Here is a 20888-nt window from a genome sequence, read left to right on the forward strand (position 1 = left end):
CCTACACAGTAAACAGTATTTAACAGAAACAAAGGAAATCTAACCACAGAAATAAATATAGTGAGGCAAAAACAAAGGCTGTTTTGAATAAAATAAAAAGCAATTTAATGACTGGCTAAGTGTACCGATTTGTCACCCTTTGGTTGGACCAAGGTCATTGCTGAGAGAGCTGTGTTCATTTCCCTTTAACGATGTTAAAAAAACTTCAATACGCTCTATCAGAATAAACTGTTCATTCTGAGAAAGTACAAGTCATTTTTAGTAATCCCTACTTCATCCCAGGGAAATTACTAAAAACGTCTATTTTTTGATATCAAAATGTTTAGGTTTTTTGTGTACTAAAACGGTAATGTATGCATTTTCCGCCATCTCTGCGAAAACTGTCGAAAGTTTGCATTGAACCTTGTGAAATGTGTCAGGGAAGAAAAAGTGTACGTTACCACATAGCCTGCGATCATACTTTCCCCTCCTTATATTCAGACGTGGAAAAAACAAACGCCTGATCGCAAGTTAGTTACCACATGGTACGAACTTTTGTCACTAATAACTACTTCCCTCTCATTGTCAGAAAGGAGAGCAGGAAAATGTAAGCTGTCGCAAGCAATTATGCTTTCCTGTCAGTCAATGAGACTGAATCTCAACTGACACCTAAATATAGAGTTTGGTTGAACGTTTCTTAGACGGCTGGGAGGGTCTGGCCCCGGCTGGAAGGGCCGAGAAGGAAATGCTGAGAGCTAGAGAAGTGGCCTAGAGGGGTTGGGATGGGGGCGGCTGGGATGGGGAGGAAGAGTGCCTCTGCTTCTCTGCTCCTCTCCTCCCTCTTCTCTCCTCTTTCTTTCCGCTTTCTCCGCCCCATCCTTTACACGAGAGCCTGTTCACAAGCTAAGCGTTTCTTTTGCCCTCAGACAGGCTTTGCTAGCACTGAGTTCGATTGTAGCCGTGAATTCCCTGCGCAAACGTTTTCAAATATGTTACGCATACCGGAGCGAAGTGTGAAGGGATCGTAATATAAAAGATGAAGCGCAAAATTTAAATGTTTCAACGGATCCTTGTGGACAAAGTTAATTCAAGTTATCTGTTGTTGTTGCTGTCATGTTGTATTGCCCAGTTTCACAAATAATTTCACTTTCGTCTCATCTGCCTGGTAAAAAATTGTGCGATGAGCAGAGATTGTCTATTGCCATTAATTAATAACAAAGCAGCTATTTGTGAAACCAAGCAACTACTTTGTTTTTCTGCTTTCTGCTTCTTTCCACCAAGAGCACGTTTTTCCAGTTCAGCCTCAGTGCTCGACGAACAACGAGAGAAAGAGGCCTGGGACTGCTCGTTGTGTTGGTCGAAGAAAACGCATTGACAACTGTGAACTAATAATAATTATAATTATAATAATAATAATAATAAGCATTTATATAGCGCTTTTTCCATAAATGTCCAAAAGGGCTTTCCAGTGTACGTAGTAAAATAAAATTATAAATACAAATATAATTAAACAACTTTGGTTATACAAACAGTGCCAAGTTGTTTTATTAGTGTTACGTCGTTACAGTTACTCATTCCCTCCCACAAACTACATGACTATTAATCTGGTAGCCTACCTACTATTATGAGCTCAAGATTTCCCCATATATATGGCGCGTGATAGTTGACGAGGGCGCGGTTATCACTCATAGAAATCGAGAACGAATGATCTAATTGTTTGAATTAAAATCTGCTAGTCGTTCAAAACTTTGTCTCATTGAATCCTCTTTACAGACACTTCGAAAGCGCAAAGAAGCAGCCTTTTATTTGTTAACAACTGCACTCTGCTGAGCTACTCACTATCTACAACAGAATAGATAGTGGACTGCGTAGCCAATCAGAGAACGGTATTCGTGATAGAACGCTAGTAGATTTATACCAAAATCAGATGGTTAATATACCACCACGACAATGGAATTTTCTCACTCTTGATCACATCTCTTTAGTATACATTTTTTTGGTTACACATATACATTCACTCCTAACGAATTCAACAAAAATGTACAGTTTTTACAACAATTGATGACCCGTTCACCAGATACAAAAATAAATTTCGGCAATAGTGTTTCTTTCGGTATTGTTCTGATTAAGGGAAATACTGTATATACATTCACTTCACAGAGGAAAATAAAAATAACCACAGTTGCACTGTACTAATAACAAGCTATACTTGAATTTTCTAAACATGCCAACAGATAAGTCCCAGTGGCACGATATGTTTAATTGAAATATAAATTGATTTGCCAACATTTTACTGCTCCAGTAAACTTGAAAGTACGCCACGCTATCAAATGCGCATGCGTCAAGCAGAATTAAAATCTCAACAATTACTCAGAGCCTTTTGTATTGAAAAGCCTCGGAGAGCTCAGAAAACAAAAGGATCTAAAAGCCATTTTTATTTCTGTTTAGTTTTGTTGAACGACTGAATTGAGAGTGGCTGATATGAGGCAAACCACCAATGCACAAAAGGTGTTTCTTGTGCCATAGTCCAATTGCGTAAGCTTCAGTAACTAACGGCTGATACCAGCTGTCCCGCGGGTTGGGGGATGCGTGGGGCTCAATAACGGAACATCTTGCCCTCATGAGACTGCTATCTGTCCACTGAAACTAAAATGACGAATCCATAGCTCACCGCTATGAACGATTTGAACCTTAAAATCGCGCCCCGTCGCAAACGACACGAGAAGGCGGATTTTACAAGTATTTTTTACTAGTCGTCGATAGCTCCTCATTGGCTAGGGGTCCAAAAGCGATACACACTATCTTTCATGTCTTCTCTCACAAGAACAATCTGCTCTCCCATTCTGTTGTTTGCTAGTGATTTGGTATGGCTTGCCTAGCACGCTGTTTCGATGACTGTAATAAAACTGATTATTTTCATAGAACTGAGTCGCCCAAATAATGGCTCACCTGAAACTTGTCGACCATTGACTGAAATTTCGTTTGAAATTTTATAAATAAATAAATAAATAAGAAAAGGTTGACGAATTGAACAAAATCCCACTTTTCTATAACCGATGGGGACACAGTTGAGATTTTATCTGGGTGACAGGCCACTGAAGGGAAACATGTCAAGGACTATTCTCAGTGCTTCCGTAAGATTTCCCGCCATTTGTATCCTGCGTGGCTATGGCGCTGTCATCCCCAGACCCTCTCCTTCCTCTGTTACCGTTGCCGTTGCCGTTGCCGTTTTCCTCGTCTCCAACCCCCACGGCTGAGCCAACAAAAGAAGAGTCCGACATCTCGGTTTCTTTGAGTTTCTCAATGAACGAAGCTTTCTGCATTTGGTGGTGTATATTTGAAGCGATCATACTGAGTGTGATTGACAGGACAGACAGGCCAAGGTACACCAGTAGAACATTCACGAAGACAAGCTGGAAAAGATTGCAAAAGATTTAATGCTAAATTTAGCATATCTGTCTCTAGTTACGTATAAAGGTCTGATTTTGTAGAATGATACCATACAAATGAGAAAAACCGATTTACAGAAAACATGAAGAAATTTAAAACTCGAACTAAAGCTGATATTTCTTTAGAGGTTTAATTTTTGAAGTTTAGAAAAGTAATAACAATTAAAACACCTTGTTGGGTCTTAACGTAAATACTAGAGCCTGAAGATCACAAAACCGTTAGTCGCAGAAGAAACAAGAAAAGGATATTTTTTCCAAGATAATTCGTCAATTTTAACTTGAACGACTGATATCGCATAAACAACATCTAATAGATATGAGTAGAACGTTATAGTAAGTCAAGTCTTTTATGTAACACATTTTCCTGTAGAAAAATCTTATTATATATCTGAGAAAATTACTTCATTGTGATTAGCTGAGAGCAGGCCAATTTAACGTTAAAGAAAATTTTCAAATATCACTAATTAATTACTTAATTGCACTTTCATTCATACGATTACCTAGATACGAATTGAGGTAGAGCTCAGGGTTTTAACGGTGAAAGCCAAAAAGGAAGCAAAACTTACGTGCTCTTTTGCTGGAACGACATCGCCAAATCCAATAGTTAGATACGTTATGTATTGAAAATATAGTGAGGTGCCAAAGTCCCATCCTTCTATCCAACAATACAGCCCTGCCATAGCAGCAGTGAACAGAACCAGTATTAGCAAACCCATCCATAATGGTGCGTCTACCTGACCATCATCTCCGTCTTGTACTCTGAAAATAACATGTAAGTTAACTGATTAAGGTCCGGGAATGAACGTGCGACATAGCTAACTAAACGGTTGGAAATAAAATCACGATAGAAAATTCTGGATCAAGCGGTCGGGTTTGAGCTCTGGCCGGGATCACTGTCTTCTTCTTCTTCTTTTTTTTGGAGGGGGGGCAATGCTCTTTATTCTCGCAATGCCTCTCTCCAGCCAGGTGTATAAATGGATACCGGTGAACTGCAAGGGCCACTGGGATATATGTTCGGGGGAAGGGTAAGGCGTAACCTGGTACTGAGACTAGCATCCCATCCAGGGGGCGGGGGAAATACCAATATCAGTTAGTGAGTTCACATTGTGATTGCATTCAAAAGAGAGACAAATTTAACAGTGTGTCACTATTGCATTGTTTTTCCTAGACTCCGAGTAGTCCCTCTTTCGCTTAGTCCGTCGTGCGAGACGCGAAAGAAAACCGCGAGAAAAAAATGGCCGCGCGAAATCCTGGAGGCGAGGAGCACGCGAAAGGAGGGACTACCGCCTAAGCCCAAGAGTTTGAATTATGCGTTGCTCTCACAACGCAAAAATATGATTGGCTTATGTTAGGAGCGTTGACAACGTGTTGTCAACATTCGAGATACCTGTGACGTCTTGCAGGAATGTTTTGGAACCGGAGCAAATCGAAGCGGTACCAGAGCAAATCGAAGCGTTGGAATCGCGCTTCGCAAGCCGTGATGTTCTTGCGAATCTGCCAACAGGCGCTTTGGAAAGATTTAAATTTATCCAGTGTTTTGTTTGGCAAAGCTTTCTGCCTCCAACCCGACTGCGAGCGTGTTAGTGATTTCGCCGCTCAACAGCATCGTCTAAGTCAGCGAATATAAATTCACTGAGCTTGGCCTTTCTGCCGTCCATTTGAAAGATTGAACCGGACTCTCACTTGACACCTGAAATTTTCCGCTGCTATCGGCAAACATTTCACCGCAGTTGGATGATCTCCTATGTATAATGTATAATGTATAATGTAAATTCTCGGTTGAAACTCTGTTGAAATTTTCGCAATAACTTTTAGACGCAGCGAAAATCGTTACAAGAGGCCTCATTCGCCGTCTTCTTTTAAAACTTTTTTGACAGTCGGTTTCGCTGAACGAACACTGAACGAAGATATACTTCTCACGGCATATGTTTTTGCCTGGCTACTTGAAGAGTAGAGTAGAGCAATTTTATTCAGTTCTCCCGGGGCTATTGATAACAGGCGATAATAAGCGGACGTCAAGATGATAAATCCTACACCGAAAAATCACTCGGCCGTGAAAGGGCAAACTCTTGGGCTTAGGCGGTAGTGCCTCCTTTCGCGCGCTCCTAGCCCACAGGATTTCGCGCGGCCATTTTTTTCTCGCGAATTTCTTTCGCGTCACGCACGACGGACTAAGCGAAAGAGGGACTACTCGTAGTCTATGTTTTTCCACTCAGTGAAATTAAATGATGTCACTTTAGTTATAGCATCAGTGTTCACAAAGCGTCACCTAGCTTTCTTAATATAATACGTAAACATTGTTTGAATCGGTTATTTGTAAATATGCATGGCGACTAGTTATGGCGACTCTGAATGAAACAACTTATGAATAGGGTGGAGCCTCGCTCCATCTACTCTTCTATATGTAATTTGTATATATTTATATGCATTCTATTTTTTTACTGAGGCCTCTGTAAAATTAATGTTTGTGAGAGTTTAAATTAAAATTGAATTGAATTGAATTGGAACTTGTAATAAAAATTTACAACGAAAGACATCAGGTGATTCCAATGTACTTACGTTCGCTCATATTGATAGGATGTGTGAACTTTTCTGTACCACTTAAGCAGCCATGCACATGCGTCATTGATATAGTCACCCAAGATTTTACCGACGATAGCAAGCAGTGCCAGAGTAAGCGGTATTCCTAATAAAGCGTAGATGACGCAAATGAGGCGGCCACCTACTGTTACTGGGGACAAGTTTCCATAACCTGGAAAAAAGATGAACGCCATTTTAAAAGTTACTGCATATTGATTTGTTAGAGAGGCCCTGTTAGGAGGGGGGGGGGGGGGGGGGGTACCCATGTCCCCTGTCTGAATTTCGCCACCAGCCATGTCAGCATTTCGCAAGATTCCTATGTCGCCTGTCGGAATTTCGTCTCAGAGGAGTTGTGCCGGGAAATTTGACCTTGTTCGATTAAAACGAAGCTACACGTATAACACACCGTAATACCTTTGTTTATCAAAAAAAAAAAAAAAAAAAAAAAAAAACCGACACAGTGCTCTCAAGTCTCACGCATTGAGCATGAGGCTCACGCAAACGAATTCAATCTTGCGCTCTCACGCTGAAACTATTATTTCTCACGCATTGAAGGTTCCTTGCTGTCTTAGTCAAGTACATATATAATTAAGTATCTCTTTGGATATAATTTACTCCTTGTATGCTTTGCACTTACTTCGGACACTTTTCACCACTAGGAATTCTTATGCAGAGCCAGCATTTCTCCGGTCAGTGGGTTTAATGATTATTTTAAGGTTACTTTTAAAGCATCACATTTCGACTTAGAATGAAGGAAAAGACTTCTTAGCTACTTCAATTTTTCAAAATTTTCTAAGGGGCTAGCCTGAGGGGCATGCTGGGGGCATATTGGGGGCATGCTTTCTAAGGGCTTGGGCATGCTTTCGAGCGCTGAAGTTGCTCCCCCGGGAAATTTTGAAATTTAGACGCTTGGAATTGCTATTTTCAGCCATTTTCCAGTCAGTATTTGGACCTAAAGTACAATCGAACCTATGACTATTTTTACCATGTTTATTTTTAACAAGCGTTCTTTAACTCAAAATCTCAACGGCCTCAATCAGATAATCTCTCCTGTCTATAATCTTCCTTTGAATTTGGCGTAACCTTTACTTTCAGCTGAAGACGAGAAGACCTTGGCAGCTTTCCCCTGTCTCTCTTTTCCTTCCATAATGCCATTTGTTGATAATACAACTTCATATTCTTTTACTGGTGACCCACTGATAAAAATATGAAGCAGACTTTCGAAGATCTCTTTCCTTTTTCCTTAAGTGTGTTTTTAGGCGTTTTAGGCCACTGCTCTCTCAGCTGAGAGTGAGAAAAATACTAAGCAATGACGGACTCGATTTATTCGACGTGGACGTTTTAGCATACATATAAGAAAGCCTGTGTTTCACGACCCGTCGACATCGCGCGTGAGGGAGGAAAACACATTTAAAACTCTGGAAATGCATCTTCACTTCGACTCAGACGTTTAAAACAATCACTGCATTCTCAGTTCCGAAATTCGTTGTCGGTCTATCTTGCCATTGGCGTCGCTTTCTCTATTTCGCTAGAGTAGTCTGTTGTTCGTCGCCAATTCATAGCTCTCATGTCGCCGTTTCAAGGCCATGTCGCTTGTCGGAATTTACCCCTAACAGGGCCTCGTTAGAACACATGTTGCTTCAGGGTCGATGAAATCAATTAACACAAATATAAGATATTATCACCCACGCCCAATTTTCGCGCAATTCTATTGGCTACTTTACGTCAAGTGGTGGTAAAAATAATTGGACAGTTATCACGCAATAACCTCCACCTGCGTCGATAATTGCCCTGCGACTGTTTCTGTCGAACAGAAACAAAGCTAAAAAGAATAAATCCAGCTCTAGAATTTCACCTTTTCATCTTTATTATTTTTCATGGAAGAAAAACACTCTTTTCGTGGAATCCGCTGATAATGACATTAAAAAAAAAAACTGGTCGCCAATGCTGTTTCGATAAGTACAAAAGAGTCAACAAAATATGCAGAAAATTAATGGGAGGGTTATAAAATAAATAAACCCCTTGCTGGCTCGCTGGTATGTTGGCTGATAATGTCCTTGGCTGAGAGATTGTCCTCAAAATTTCACATTTGCCCTCGAAGCTTCGCTTCTCGACCACATATTCATTTTGCGGACAATATCTTAGCCGCGGACATTATCAGCCGACATATCAGGCGCCAGAAGGGGTTTATTTACTAAATTTAATGCCATGTTTAAGAACACCACTTCATAAGAGTACAATAGCTTTCATTTGAATTGTCACCCACAGGGTTTCATCCACAGATTCAAAAGTTAGAGCCATATTGTAGAGCAGTACCCCATGAAAGTACTGCTCGATAGCTTTCATTTTAATGGCCATACGTCAGGGTTTCATCTACAGACCTAAAAGTTAGAACCACCTTGTACAGCTTAATAAACAGTACCACATGAGAGCACTGCTCAATAGCTTTCATCTGAATGGCCACACACTAGGGTTTCATTCACGGACTTGAAATTAGAATCATTTTGTACAACATAATAAACCGGTACCGCATGAAAGTACTGCTCAGTAGCTTTCATTTGAGTGGTCTCGCAATAGGGTTTGATTCACAGACTTCAAAGTTAGAACCATCTTGTAAAGCATTACAGACAGTAACATATGAAAGTCCTGCTCAATAGCAGTTCATTTGAATGGTCACACATTAGGGGTTCTTCCACAGACTAAGAAGTTTCATAGAACCAAATTTTTACAACATACTTATCTACAATCATCTTAATAGTATGATTGGTTCTCCCAGCTCTTAATTAATTACTTGCTTACCGATTGTCGTGGTGACTGTCATACAAAAGAATATGGAATTGTAAATGTTCCACTCCGCTTTAGAAGCTGCTGTACGTTGACTACTTATTGCAGCAAGAACTTCTTCAAACTTTGCTAGATCTTTCGATGTAAGATTCTGCACTAATTCTTGAATACTTAGTCCACTGGATAGCGACACGTTCTGACTAATATCCGAATTCTGATGAGATAAAATTATACATTGCATAATTTATTTACAGGTATTTAAAGCAAAATGAGTTAGCAAGAGACAAAGAAGCTAATATGAAGCAGCAAGAACAAAGCATTTCTGAACTGTGTAATGCCGTGCACCGCTCATTTTGCTGCTTGCTAATTGGTTCAACATTTAGATCTCGTGCAACATACACTGACCAATCGCATTGAAGCTGTTTCTTTCGCAGCCAATCAGAAGCGAAGAACTATCGTGTTTTCACGTATGCACTTTTCCCGCCTTTTGCAACGGGTCACATGCTTCTAACTCGAGCTGCTATTGGTTTATTGGGAATAACTTACCTCAATCTGTATTCTGAGACATTCGTGGAAGAACTGCCTCTTTATTCAGGCCACGGTTTTGTATTGATCATGTAGAACAACAAATTAAATCAAAGCCAAGACAGATGTGCCATTAAACGTGATTAAACAACGAAATGGTTGAACTAAATCGCCGTTTCAAAAAGACTTATCGAAATACAAAACCCTTCTTTGTACTTTCTTGTAAATTGTAGTCGAGGCATTTAAAGAATTTCAATTCTCGACTGTTTTTTTGTTTTGTTGTTTTTTTGTTTAAAAAGCTATTAAAAACCGGCAGGATTTTCACCATAAAAAATACAAAAAAAAGATTAAAGGCCATGCTACTGTGATTAGCAAAATAGGTTAAAAGCTTTTTCATTACCATTTCGAAATATCATGCTTCATTTTAAATCAACCAGAAGCGGGCAAAATGGATGTTTTTGCGGTAGCTCAATGCAAGTTTATGGCGAATGTCTTCGTTGAAATTCTGGTCACTCTTTCAATGAGTTCTAATTGAAAATGTTAAATATTGATGAGATCCTCCTTTCAGAATCATCATCCGAAAGAGTGAATCAGAAAGATAGTTTAGTTCCTCCTTCAATAGATGATTTACTTGAGAGAAGAAATGCTAGTTCTCAGTTCTTCATGTTAGTTAAAGATTATCGTGGTAGCATTGCCAAATCAGGGAACTTCTTCTTCTAATATGACAAATTTGGTCCAACGACTAGACGACGACTGCTTTTGTTTTAATTTCCAAAGATTTACATACGAGAAGGGAAGATATTCTCTTAGATTTCGCTAAGATAAAATGTTAGGAGGAAACGATATGGCACTAATATGTTATTCATGCAGACTTTCCAATGATGGAAGCAAGTAAAATTATATTTATCGACTGTAAAGACCAGTTAAAAGGAAAATTTCCGTGTCGTGGGGATTTGGTGATCAAAATGAAGTTATTAATCACGATTTACATACTCTGAAGTATCCTGCGAATTTCTTAATCATAAGTTCACCGTCAGGGAGTAAATTACAGAAATTCGCGCCCTCAAAAAGTTGCAAGTTTTGTTTAATTGTTTCCATATCGCATTTTGTTTTCTCTGAAAAAGAAGCAGCTATTTTGCAAGGTGATTGAGATTCAAACAAGGATCCTACCTTGCCATAACAGTAACGGAACTAAGCTTGATTAATAATAAATAACCTAGTCCTTCATCTGATGGAATTTCTTGTCGCATTTCACATTGTAAAAGTTCTAAGTACAGTGAGATCTTGCTCAAGTTTAAAAATGTTTATCGATACAAACATTGCAAAGGTACTCTAAAATATGTCATCTGTGAGTTTGAGAGCGTCTCTTATATTGTTGTGTTTTGTTTCGGAATTAAAACGCATACAATTAGTAAATTATACATGACTGCGAATTTCCGTGAGCTTGGAATTGTGTTTTCGTTTTGTCCACAGCTCTAGCGAGCGAGTCGTTTCGATAAGCGACAGACAGTTCGCGAGCGCGTCAGTTGTCAAATTTTAAGATTTAAAAGCTTACCTTTAAAACGTCGAAAATTTCCACCAATTCTTGCGAAGTATTTACAACAACTTTAGGTTGATTTTCAACAGCCATAAAAATGAGTCCTCCGAGGGTCAAATAAATTGTGTTGAGAAGAATCATAAATAAAGGAAAGGCAGCTCCTTTCTTCTGAATTTTCTTTTGAATCCATTTAAGACACTTCAACGATCCTTTCAATTTCGTGCGATCTATCGTCGGGAGATTCATGTTTGGAAGAATTTTCTTCCGATCTCCCTCAGGTTCCTCTTCTTCGTCTTTTCCTTTGAAAAACTTCGCCATCTTCAGCCTTTGATTGCGGTATATATATAATAGAACACCGACGAAGAATCTTGAAGAGTTGTCTCGCGTACCGACGCTAAGTTATGTAAAGTACCACAACTCCACGATTTAAGCAAATTGTAAGCGCACAGTATTATTAAAACTTGAATGCTGTTAATTCTCTGTTAACAGAAAGTTCTGCTTCTTTCGTGTGCTAACTGTGTGTTGTTTCAGGACTTTGGCTCCAAGCAAACTTGCATCACATGATTGCAAATAAAGTCGTGAACACTGATATTCCTTCGAGATTTGAAAACCATTGGAGCGAACCTGAAAACCACAACCCACGAATTCAGTGTCAAAAACGCATTGGACCAGATAAAGTATTCACAAATCTACTCTCCTCAATCATGCCCGGGACAATTGTTTGGCGCCTCGTTCTCTCGCATTAAGCATGCATCTTCGAAACAAAATCCAGTCGACGAAAACGTAGTTCCAAACTTGAAAAAGTCTTCACTTAACATTCTTGTTTCAGCGTGAGTTTGTCGAAAGCTAACTTCTTTCTCTAGCTTTCTGTGTCACCAACCTCCGCATGGAATCCTGCAAGGAAGATAATAATTACAAATTCAAATGTATTATCAAATGCAAACACAAGCAAAGCAATAACATATGCCAATTTATAGAGATAAATTGTTTTGTCATTGCGCGCGCTCAAACTATACGCACGATCGATTTTGCAACGAACTACAGTGACTTGTAAATTTCGTACCTTTCTGACGTACAAACGAAAAAAGCAAGCTGAAGGAAGTTCTAGTTTATACAACCGTCTTTGCAATTTATGAATACAACGTTCCTTTGCAAACACAATGGAAAGTGATTTGCGATTAATTAGCAGTGAACAACGCTCCTTTATACAATACAGTCGAGTAATCGCATAATCGCGAAAGGTGTTATAATATGAGTTTCAAACTAGTTAACGTTATATTTCATAATTTTTGAAAATCAGCAATATCATAATATTAAAAAACGCCTATTTAGTGCGATGTCATTAATATGCGTGCCTGTTAGAATAAAAAAAAACAGATTGAATGAATTTGGAGCGTACTTTAAAACTTTTCGAACAGTGCTTTCGTTATTATTATTTTTTGTTTAAGTTTTCGGCGTTGTAAAATTTTTGGAACTGAACTTCAAAACATCGAAATGGGTCGGGAAGGGAGGGGATTGAGGTATGCGTAATTTTAGCATTGTTACGAATGGGATAATAAACGACAGTATTTTTTCTTATTTTCAATACTTTAAGAAAGTGGATTGAGAGAGGTCTCCGATCCGAGGATGGCCAGTATATATGGGTTATTGAACTAGCTTGTTCGGTCAAGACGGCTGGATATCGGCCAAGATCTTTTTCTGTGTGTTTATGGACCAAGACGGACCGAGCCAGCTTGGTCATTAATGGATTTATTATATGGCTTGGGCAGGATTAACTATCTTAATTCCATAGAAATAGGCCATTTCAGAGTTGTTTAATTGCGTGCCTCTGTTTCAAAACTCGTCTTTGTGCAAAACCATTCATATGAAAATATCTTCCGCCTACCAGGTTCATTTTCATACAAATCAAACTCATTTTCATTTAAACGGCTTTACACGCGGACTCGTTTTGAAACAGAGGCACAAGGTAACTCGGAAATGGCCTGTTAATTGAAAACGAGCAGTCTGATTCTTTCAGCGTCACCAATTGTTTGATATGTTCCGACATATAGAAAACCATATACTTGATATGTACACAGCTTTGTACGCGCGAAAATAATGATATTTTCCGTTCCAGAGTCTAAAGATAGACTGCCCTGCTCCTTAAAATGCTCGTACATCCTCCATAGCAATGAATGTTATTCATTTGGGAACGAGGTCGTTAATTTTGTTACAAAAACTCAAGGCGTTGTTCAAATAAAACCAGCATAAATAACTCTGAATAGCCTCGAGCTTTCAAATAGGTTAAAAACCTTATTTCATCCTGAACAAAACAACTTCACTTTCTCCTTAAAATACAATTAAGAAAACAATGATATGGGCAACGTTAGGTTTTAGTGTCTTTAAACAAAATATCGAATCAGTCAGATTAAACAATTCAGTGTAAATTTTACTCACAATTGGAAACGATGATGTTCCGCTATTTTCTTCAGGATGTTTCATTGTTGACAAAACATGTTTGAATATATAATTCTAAGTTAAAGTTGGTTTCAAAATCACTTATCGAACCGTTGGAGCATGACGTTCTCCTAATTATATCACCACTTTGAGCGGGTTTTGGCATCGTTTGACTAATCACAACCAGGTTAAACCTGAAAGGATGTCACGCCGTAGAAGTCAAAATTGCCACATGCTACTTGCTGTTTCTTTGTTTTCAAATGGGTCTCAAATAGTAAACCAATGGAGAGAGAGATTTTGACAAGTAGTTAGAAATAAACCAACTTTCAGGAGTGGATTTTAATAGGAGGCAGAGATTGGGAGAAGGTAGACGATTTGAGCATTAATTGGACAGTGTACGCGTCAAGCTTGTAATTGGACAGTACACGTCATTTAAGTAAACTGCTGTGTTTTTCAGCATTCATAACGACGTTTAATCGTTCTGCGCTCAGTCGATGGTTTGTTCGTTTCTCGAATTTTGTCATAGTTTTGATTAATTGGTAACAGGACATCGCGTCGTCCAATTTAGTCTGTAATCATACTCGTGATTAACAAATCGGACTCCCGGCCGCTTTGCGGTCGTCCGATTTTGTTAATCACTCGTATGATTACAGACCGAATTGGACTCCACTCAGTCCTTTTACCATTATTATTTATTATTATTATTATTATTATTATTATTATTATTATTATTATTATCATCATTATTATATCTCTCAGCAGGACCAATAATCAGGGACGGAGACCGTAAGCGCGCGCCATTTCTAGAATTTTTGGGCTGTCCTTATGATATGGGACAATTTTTCTATTTTTAGAACAAATTGCGCCATCATGACGTCATATATCCGCGCGGATCCACGCACATGTCAGGGGCTCTCGCGTGGATGTTGTCACGTTGCGTGATCAACTGGTGAGAGTCACGAGATTCTCTTGCAGATTTTTCACAGCGATGGCAGGGAATATGGCAGGGAATAAGAACCAGGGCTCTTGTATGTAGTTCTGAGCTAATGGAAAAGGAGAGTTTTTCAGGGTCGAAAACATGACTTCAATTTCGCGCTGTGAATGAACAGTTAAGGTGGGACTAAAAACACTTAAAAACACATCATGTTTCAAACATTTTTTCGTGGCTAAGAGTTAACTCCAAACCATGGCAAAGTATACATTCTTAAAAAGCTTAAAGAGCAAAGATTATGAAAAAAATATTTGTGTACCCTATAACTGTATTGTAATCTGACACCGGCTGATTAAATCTGCCACCTGCTGGGGAATGCCAGGGCTTACTTGAGAAAAGATAACTCCTACTAGAACTGATCAAAAGGAATAATTTTTACATTTTACAAAAGAAGACAAACAGCTTGCTGGGATAAGCATAGGAATTTTTGAAAAGTTAAAAGCACGTGAAATTATGACCAGTTAAATCTGATACAGAAAATCTAGCATACGTTTCAATACATAACTTTGACAGAATGCACTGGATGGAAAAGTTCTATGCTTATCCCACAGAACGCACTGAAAATAACAAATCCTGAAAATTTTAGCTCAATTGAATAAATCCTTCTCAAGATATCTTTTCTAGAAGGCGAAAATAACTCGTTTTGAGAAAACGAGCTTTAAACTTACAGTAACTTGTCAAAATAAAACTTCAATTCGAGTTCCGTTAAAAACAAAACTTTGAATTTCTTTCAGAATTTTAGGTTAAGTCCCGCCTTAAGGAACTTAAGAACGGTGCCTACTTTTGTTAGTGCGCACACTTTCTGCGCATCACGCAAAGGCATGGTTTAAGTGCCACGCTGGGTTGACATTGACGCAATCAACTGCGCTACCAAATACACGACTAAAATGAAAGAAAAATTGTCCTGCTGTGATCAAATCAAGTTTAATGAACCTTCTCTTGCCTGTTCTTAACCAGAAACACCAGACTAGAAGGATATCGCTAACCACTAACTGTTAACGTCTTCCAGCTGAAAACCTAACTGTTTTCTGTCGAAAATTACACTGAAATCCAACTTTAAACATGTACCTAGAGATGACGTAGTACGCGCGTAAAACAAGTGTGAGATACGCAAATGTTTTACTTACTAGGGAGGTGAAAAGAAAAAATGTAACGGGCACCGTAAAAGTTTTCAAAAAAGATCAATAACTTTACAAAACGCGTGGTTACCCCTACATTTTATGTAATGAAATGAGACTGGCAAGCCTATTCAACACGTAATTAGTTTCTGGTTGTGAGCAAAAGGTATTTAGACTGTATTTTAACTGAACCAGAGGAAGGCTGTCAGAGACACTAAAAGCGCTGTTGCAACGATTTTATTATTAAAAACATACCAAAAACGGTTTTTATGTTACCATTTGCCATTTAGTTTTAAGATCTTTATAAATGTGTTTGCTTTTCTGTATGTAAAGGCGAATTCTAAGGAAATCTGTGAAGAAACATCCTTTCCTTCTTTTTTCAGAAAAATGCTGATGTCAGCATTTTGGATGAGATTCAAGGCTAATTATCTCGAAAAAATGCGTGGCTACCCCCATTTTTCTTTGTGGATTCCAATAGCCCTGGCAAAGATCTACTTTTTCCGCGTAGTCCTAAGCTGGCGCAAAAACCTTTGTATTTAGTAGGCACCGTCCTTAAGCACCAGATTCGCGCTAGTTGTACGCGTGAGCTTTTGCCTTTGTTCTGTGAAGAAAAGTTATGTGACAAAACTCTTTTCTCTGGGATCGAGTTAATTTGTGAGTTTCCCAAGCAGTGCTTAATCATAACCAAACCCTGTTTTTGATAGTTTCTCGTTGTTTCTGTTTGTTTGGCGAGTTTGCAAAAGTTTTTGAAAGGAAAGTCTGACGCGTACATTAAGTAGTTCATTTGCATAGTGCAGCGCGTGCACTTTCAAATCCGAGTCGGTGTTTTCAATTGTCAACAAATCTTGACAAAAATTTTTTTCGTTTTTTTCTGCCGAGATGCTGCAACAATTTTTGCTAAAGACAAAAGGCTACTAACAACATGTGTGTTTCTTTAACGTAGTGAAACTTTGCACTGCGAAATAAAATAGACAAGGATTTTTGACAACTCAACCAACAAAATCGAAATCGTTATTCGAGTTGATTAAAGAAAGCGTCATCGTAATTTTGCTGATTATTTCTGCTGTATTCACCTATTTTAAGCTAAGCTTTTAATATGTTCTCAAACAGTTATCAACCTTAAACATATTTAAAAACTAGAGATATTATATGAGTTCGATGTACGTTTTCACGCGAAAGTGCGGAAGTCCAATTTGTCATGTTTTACTGACTGTACAAAACACGCATCGGCGGGCACTCTTATTCATCGACAACAGACAATTTATTGGATTTTTACACAAACAAAACTGAACAGCATCTACAGACATAAACTTTATTATCACTTATTGGGCCTTGATAAAATATCAAGCGTTGCTTACAATTCAGGCGAATTTCAATTCAAACTTGCAATTATTATTATTATTATTGTTATTATTTTTATTAATAATATTATTATTATTATTATTATTTACTTTTCGGTCGAGATAGACTACGCAATCCTCGCAAGCTTGTGGCAAGAGGAGGGAAACGTTGAAGTCCTGAAACGCTGCTATATCCAAATATATCCTACTAGTTTTTTGCTGTGCTTTGGAAAAGCTGTTAATCTTCAACATATATGAAACTTAGAGTGGAGTAATGTGGAGTTCTTGTAAAAGAAGCAGCAGAACACAACTTGGTCAGTGATATAAAGCGGCACATAACTAAATTCGACACTGTCTTACTTCACTCAAACTGGAACAGCTTACGACGAAAATACTGAAGTAAACTTCCAACAGACATGAACGTATTGAGTTGTGGGCCAAAAGCATCAAACACTTCGGGAATTTCGGCCGCCATTTCCCCACGCTACATCCGCAAAAATCCTCGCAGCATGAACGCGCGTGTGCCACACATGATGGCGCAATTTGTTCTAAAAATAGAAAAATTGTCCCATATCATAGGGACAGCCCCAATACTAGAAATGGCGCGCACTTACGGTCTCCGTCCCCGATTATGGCTCCTGCTCTCAGTTAGTACTGTGGTTATTAGTGTAACTGGTCAATTTAGCGGCCCGTATTCTACTGTACGGTCCGCATTTTTTCTTGCCAAAATGTTTCGTGATTTATCGCCAGGTGTTCTTAACTTTTTTGGCAAGTAAAAGCTTAAAACTTTCTTTTACTCCTGAATTTGTGTATGAAAACCCGCTAACGACTTAAGAGTCACTCAACAACGATGTCAAATTGACTCGTTTTGCTTTCGAGGTGCGTCAGAAATTGAAGCCGTTCGGCGTAAATAGAAATCTCGGTCCATAACTTATAGTACGGTTCTCGAACTCGGTTAGTAAGAAGTAAGAAGTAATAATAATAATAATAATAATAATAATAATAATAATAATAATAATAATACTGATACTGATACTGATACTGATACTGATACTGATAATGATAATAAAAACAATACTAGTACTAATAATAATAAAAATAGTAATAATAAAAACCATTAGGAATGTTATGGCAAAATCGAAATAAACTGCAAACACTTCGGACAGGTACCTCGTTATAATTGCAAGTATTGTTTCTACCAAAATAGTTGTGGTATTGCTAGTGTCTTGGTGTTTAAGTTTTCAATTAGCCTCCAATTCTCAAATTGTAACATTTTGGCGGGATGCCCCATGGATTCTAACACCCCAAGGTACCAACCTCCGACCCCCCACCCCACCCTCCGCTTTGAAAAATCTCGGATCCGCCCCTACGTTTCCACCAATTCAGGAAATGCGAGAAAGAGTCCACCAAAATCTAAAGCTTTTTTTGAAAAAAATCGTGTCTAAAAATTCAGTATTCTATTTGTTTCTTCACGGCCAAAATATCAAATTCGTGGGCAATTGCCCAGGCCTTTTTCCGCTCATTTATAATTAGCAAGTGAAGGAGAATGTTGTTTCCACGGCCTCGCTTCAAGGCGAATGAGTAATGTTGTACTTAGAATACTAGCAAGAGTACAGCATCTAAAAAAGTATATTTGTCATTTTTTCCCGCGAAATGACAAAGGATACTTTTAGTGGAGAGGTCCACAATACGCCGAGGGAATTTGAAAACGCAACAATCAGCGGTCATTTTGGATTTGTGTTTGAGGAAAACTTAGTCAGGGAAATCACATGATTATCGTGACGCCATCGTTTCCGAAAAGCTCCGTTTTTAAAATGTTTTCCGTCCACACGAAAACAAAAAGCCGGAGTGTTCAAATTCCTCGACCGGTTTGAAGAGCGTTTTCGAAAAGCTGTGTTTTCGTGACGGATTAGCGTGGACAGTAGGCCTAACCGTAGAAATTAAGCTCCTTTTTCCAATTTTTCCGGCGTTGAGTGGATGCTGCCTAACTGTATGAAGTTCAATTAACAAAACGGCAAAAGGCAAAAATGAGCTTTGCAGTCTGTCTCAGGGCTGTTTGTTTAGTAAAGTGAAGATATTTGTTTTAGCAGTGAATAGCAGGAGACGTCTTTCTATTTTTGTTGGTATATTTAGATATTACAAGAAATGAACACAAAATCAGAGGACACTTTTGCTGTTTGCCATTTGCCGTGAACTTTATGCATAACTTTTTAAATAACATATGAAAACACTGTATTGCTGGATTACTATTAATCCACCCGCAATAGCACTGTTATTCCGACATAACACCTTATGCTCTATATAGTATACATTTATGCGAGCATAATACTGGCTGTGTACCTGTCAAGCTTGAACTGACGATTCAGTTGTCTCGATTGCATGTGCACAGTTCCTTAGTCAAGCGTACGCTCGCTGTTTCCATGGCAAAGACCTTTTCAAGGCATGAACTCTTACAAACATATCATATTGCTAAAATGCCAGTTTGGATATAGAATATTCGTGCAGAAAGCCTACTCACCGTAGAATTCCGAAATAATGTGCAAAAAATCTGGTTTAAAATTCCAACAACGTTTTCACTGGCCGATACAAGTCAGTTGTTCTTCGAACCCCATTTGAAATTAAAATCAGTTTTAAAAAAAATGAATAAATGGAACAACTTGATGTTGCCAGACCTTGTGAGTTCAGCTGAGAAAATGAATACAATTTCTCAGTGCACGAAAAACACATCTTGCGAAGGTAAACCGGCATAATAAGGTTATTCCGTTTTAAATGTCCGCTCTTTTCGACGCTTTAAAATAAAACAAAAATAAAACATTCGAAATCTTAAATCAGTACTTTTTCTTGGAAGCCAGAGTGATGGGAAATAACAATTTAATAAAAGCTAAAAATGAATAACATCCCATGTTTGTGAAGTGAATTTGGGTTCTCGATCAAGAAACATCTATTTACACACACCAAAACACACTAGTTGTATCTTATTTCTCTGTGAAGATTAAACTAAACGAAAGTGGGAACGTGTAATGTAAATTGTAGCAATTTTTTTTTACCATTCTATGACCTTTTGTGGTAACATTAATTATGACTACATTAATGCCTGTTTACATCAGTGTTAAATAGCCAGTAGTATAAGGACAAACTACATCTCTTTCGCAAGCCAAAATTAATTCCGGTGAAGTTTCCTGATGCTTCCTCAACCCTGGGTTGCCCTTCAGTTTCGGGAATATCTATTCCTCCATAAAAGCTAAGAATATATTTTAAATATAGTGGCATGTTACCTGGATAAGTCAGCGCCGTTGTAAATAGGCAACAAAAAAATTCTCTTTCACTCAGCATGTCGTTGTTTTGTGGACATAATAAAGAGTATATTCAGCTGAAGAGACATTGTCCTCGGTGTGAAGTTTAAGCATTAATTTTTGGCGCGAATGATGCCCCGAACACACGAATGACTGCGAAGACACGACGACACGACGACACGACGAATGGTAACAGTGCTAAACATGGTAATGTTGATACATTTGGATGAGAGTATTCGAGGACACTTTCTTTATCGGTCAGATCGAATTGCTTTACCTTTACGTGAGTCTGCTGCCGCGAATGATATCTTTTCAGGGCGCTAAATAAAGTTTGTGCAACCGGAACTTACATTAGTCTTATTTAATTCAAAAAATATAGCGTATCGAATACAAAAACTCTTTTCCTTTGGCAATTATATCGTAGCTTAAGGTGGCTCAAAACAGTTTCCAGCATTTAGATTTTGATGGATCTTTGTCATTTGATGCTACTATTTAGGTATCAAAAAACTGCCCAATCTTTGGTGAACACGTTGTTATCATTTTCGTAACACAATGGGTTACCATAGCAACAGTATGACTTACTGAAATATCCCTTATCGCAGCTTTAGGGGCTTATAATTCAAAAACGGTACGGTAAAGTTTTGAAAATTTAAGGTGGCTCTGAACTCTATGTGCAAATTTTTTTTAAACTTTTCCAAAAGTTGCGTCTTATCCTGCTTATCAAACTTTAGTAAGTCAGTAATTTAGTAAAAAAAATAGTAATCCCTTCAACATACATCTTTAGAAGTAACAACTAAAGTTGTGTTCTTGGGCAAGGCACTTTACTCTCACAGTGCCTCTCTCCACCCAGGGGTAA

General features: G+C 38.3%; 1 protein-coding gene across 2 annotated transcripts; it reads right to left on the bottom strand.

Annotated features, from left to right (window-relative positions):
* Positions 1-1494: 1494 nt before the first annotated feature.
* LOC110042007 (TWiK family of potassium channels protein 7-like) lies at positions 1495-20083 on the bottom strand. 2 transcript variants are annotated; one of them, XM_089293921.1, is made up of 6 exons: positions 20015-20083; positions 10873-11748; positions 8808-9006; positions 5988-6180; positions 3995-4187; positions 1495-3392 (listed from the first exon to the last, which is right to left on the bottom strand). In XM_089293921.1, exons 2-6 carry the CDS (start codon positions 11170-11172, stop codon positions 3090-3092), a joined length of 1188 nt encoding a protein of 395 aa, XP_089150047.1. In that variant the 5' UTR covers positions 11173-11748; positions 20015-20083; the 3' UTR covers positions 1495-3089. The 2 variants fall into 2 exon arrangements, with proteins under 2 accessions (XP_089150047.1, XP_089150046.1); XM_089293920.1 differs by lacking the exon at positions 20015-20083 and adding an exon at positions 11918-12082.
* Positions 20084-20888: the final 805 nt, after the last annotated feature.

The sequence above is a fragment of the Orbicella faveolata genome, unplaced genomic scaffold (assembly GCF_042242905.1).
Source record: "Orbicella faveolata isolate gen_17 unplaced genomic scaffold, um_ofav_v1 contig_25, whole genome shotgun sequence".
In the NCBI taxonomy this organism is placed as follows: Eukaryota; Metazoa; Cnidaria; class Anthozoa; order Scleractinia; family Merulinidae; genus Orbicella; species Orbicella faveolata.

Excerpts from the sequence above, each read along its gene's own strand:
- LOC110042007 (XM_089293921.1), bottom strand. The coding sequence starts at position 11,172 with ATGGCGAAGTTTTTCAAAGGAAAAGACGAAGAAGAGGAACCTGAGGGA. Across the intron at positions 9,007-10,872 it reads AAATTTTCGACGTTTTAAAG|AATTCGGATATTAGTCAGAA; the intron begins GTAAGCTTTTAA and ends TTATCTCATCAG. Across the intron at positions 3,393-3,994 it reads TCGTTCCAGCAAAAGAGCAC|CTTGTCTTCGTGAATGTTCT; the intron begins GTAAGTTTTGCT and ends AATCTTTTCCAG.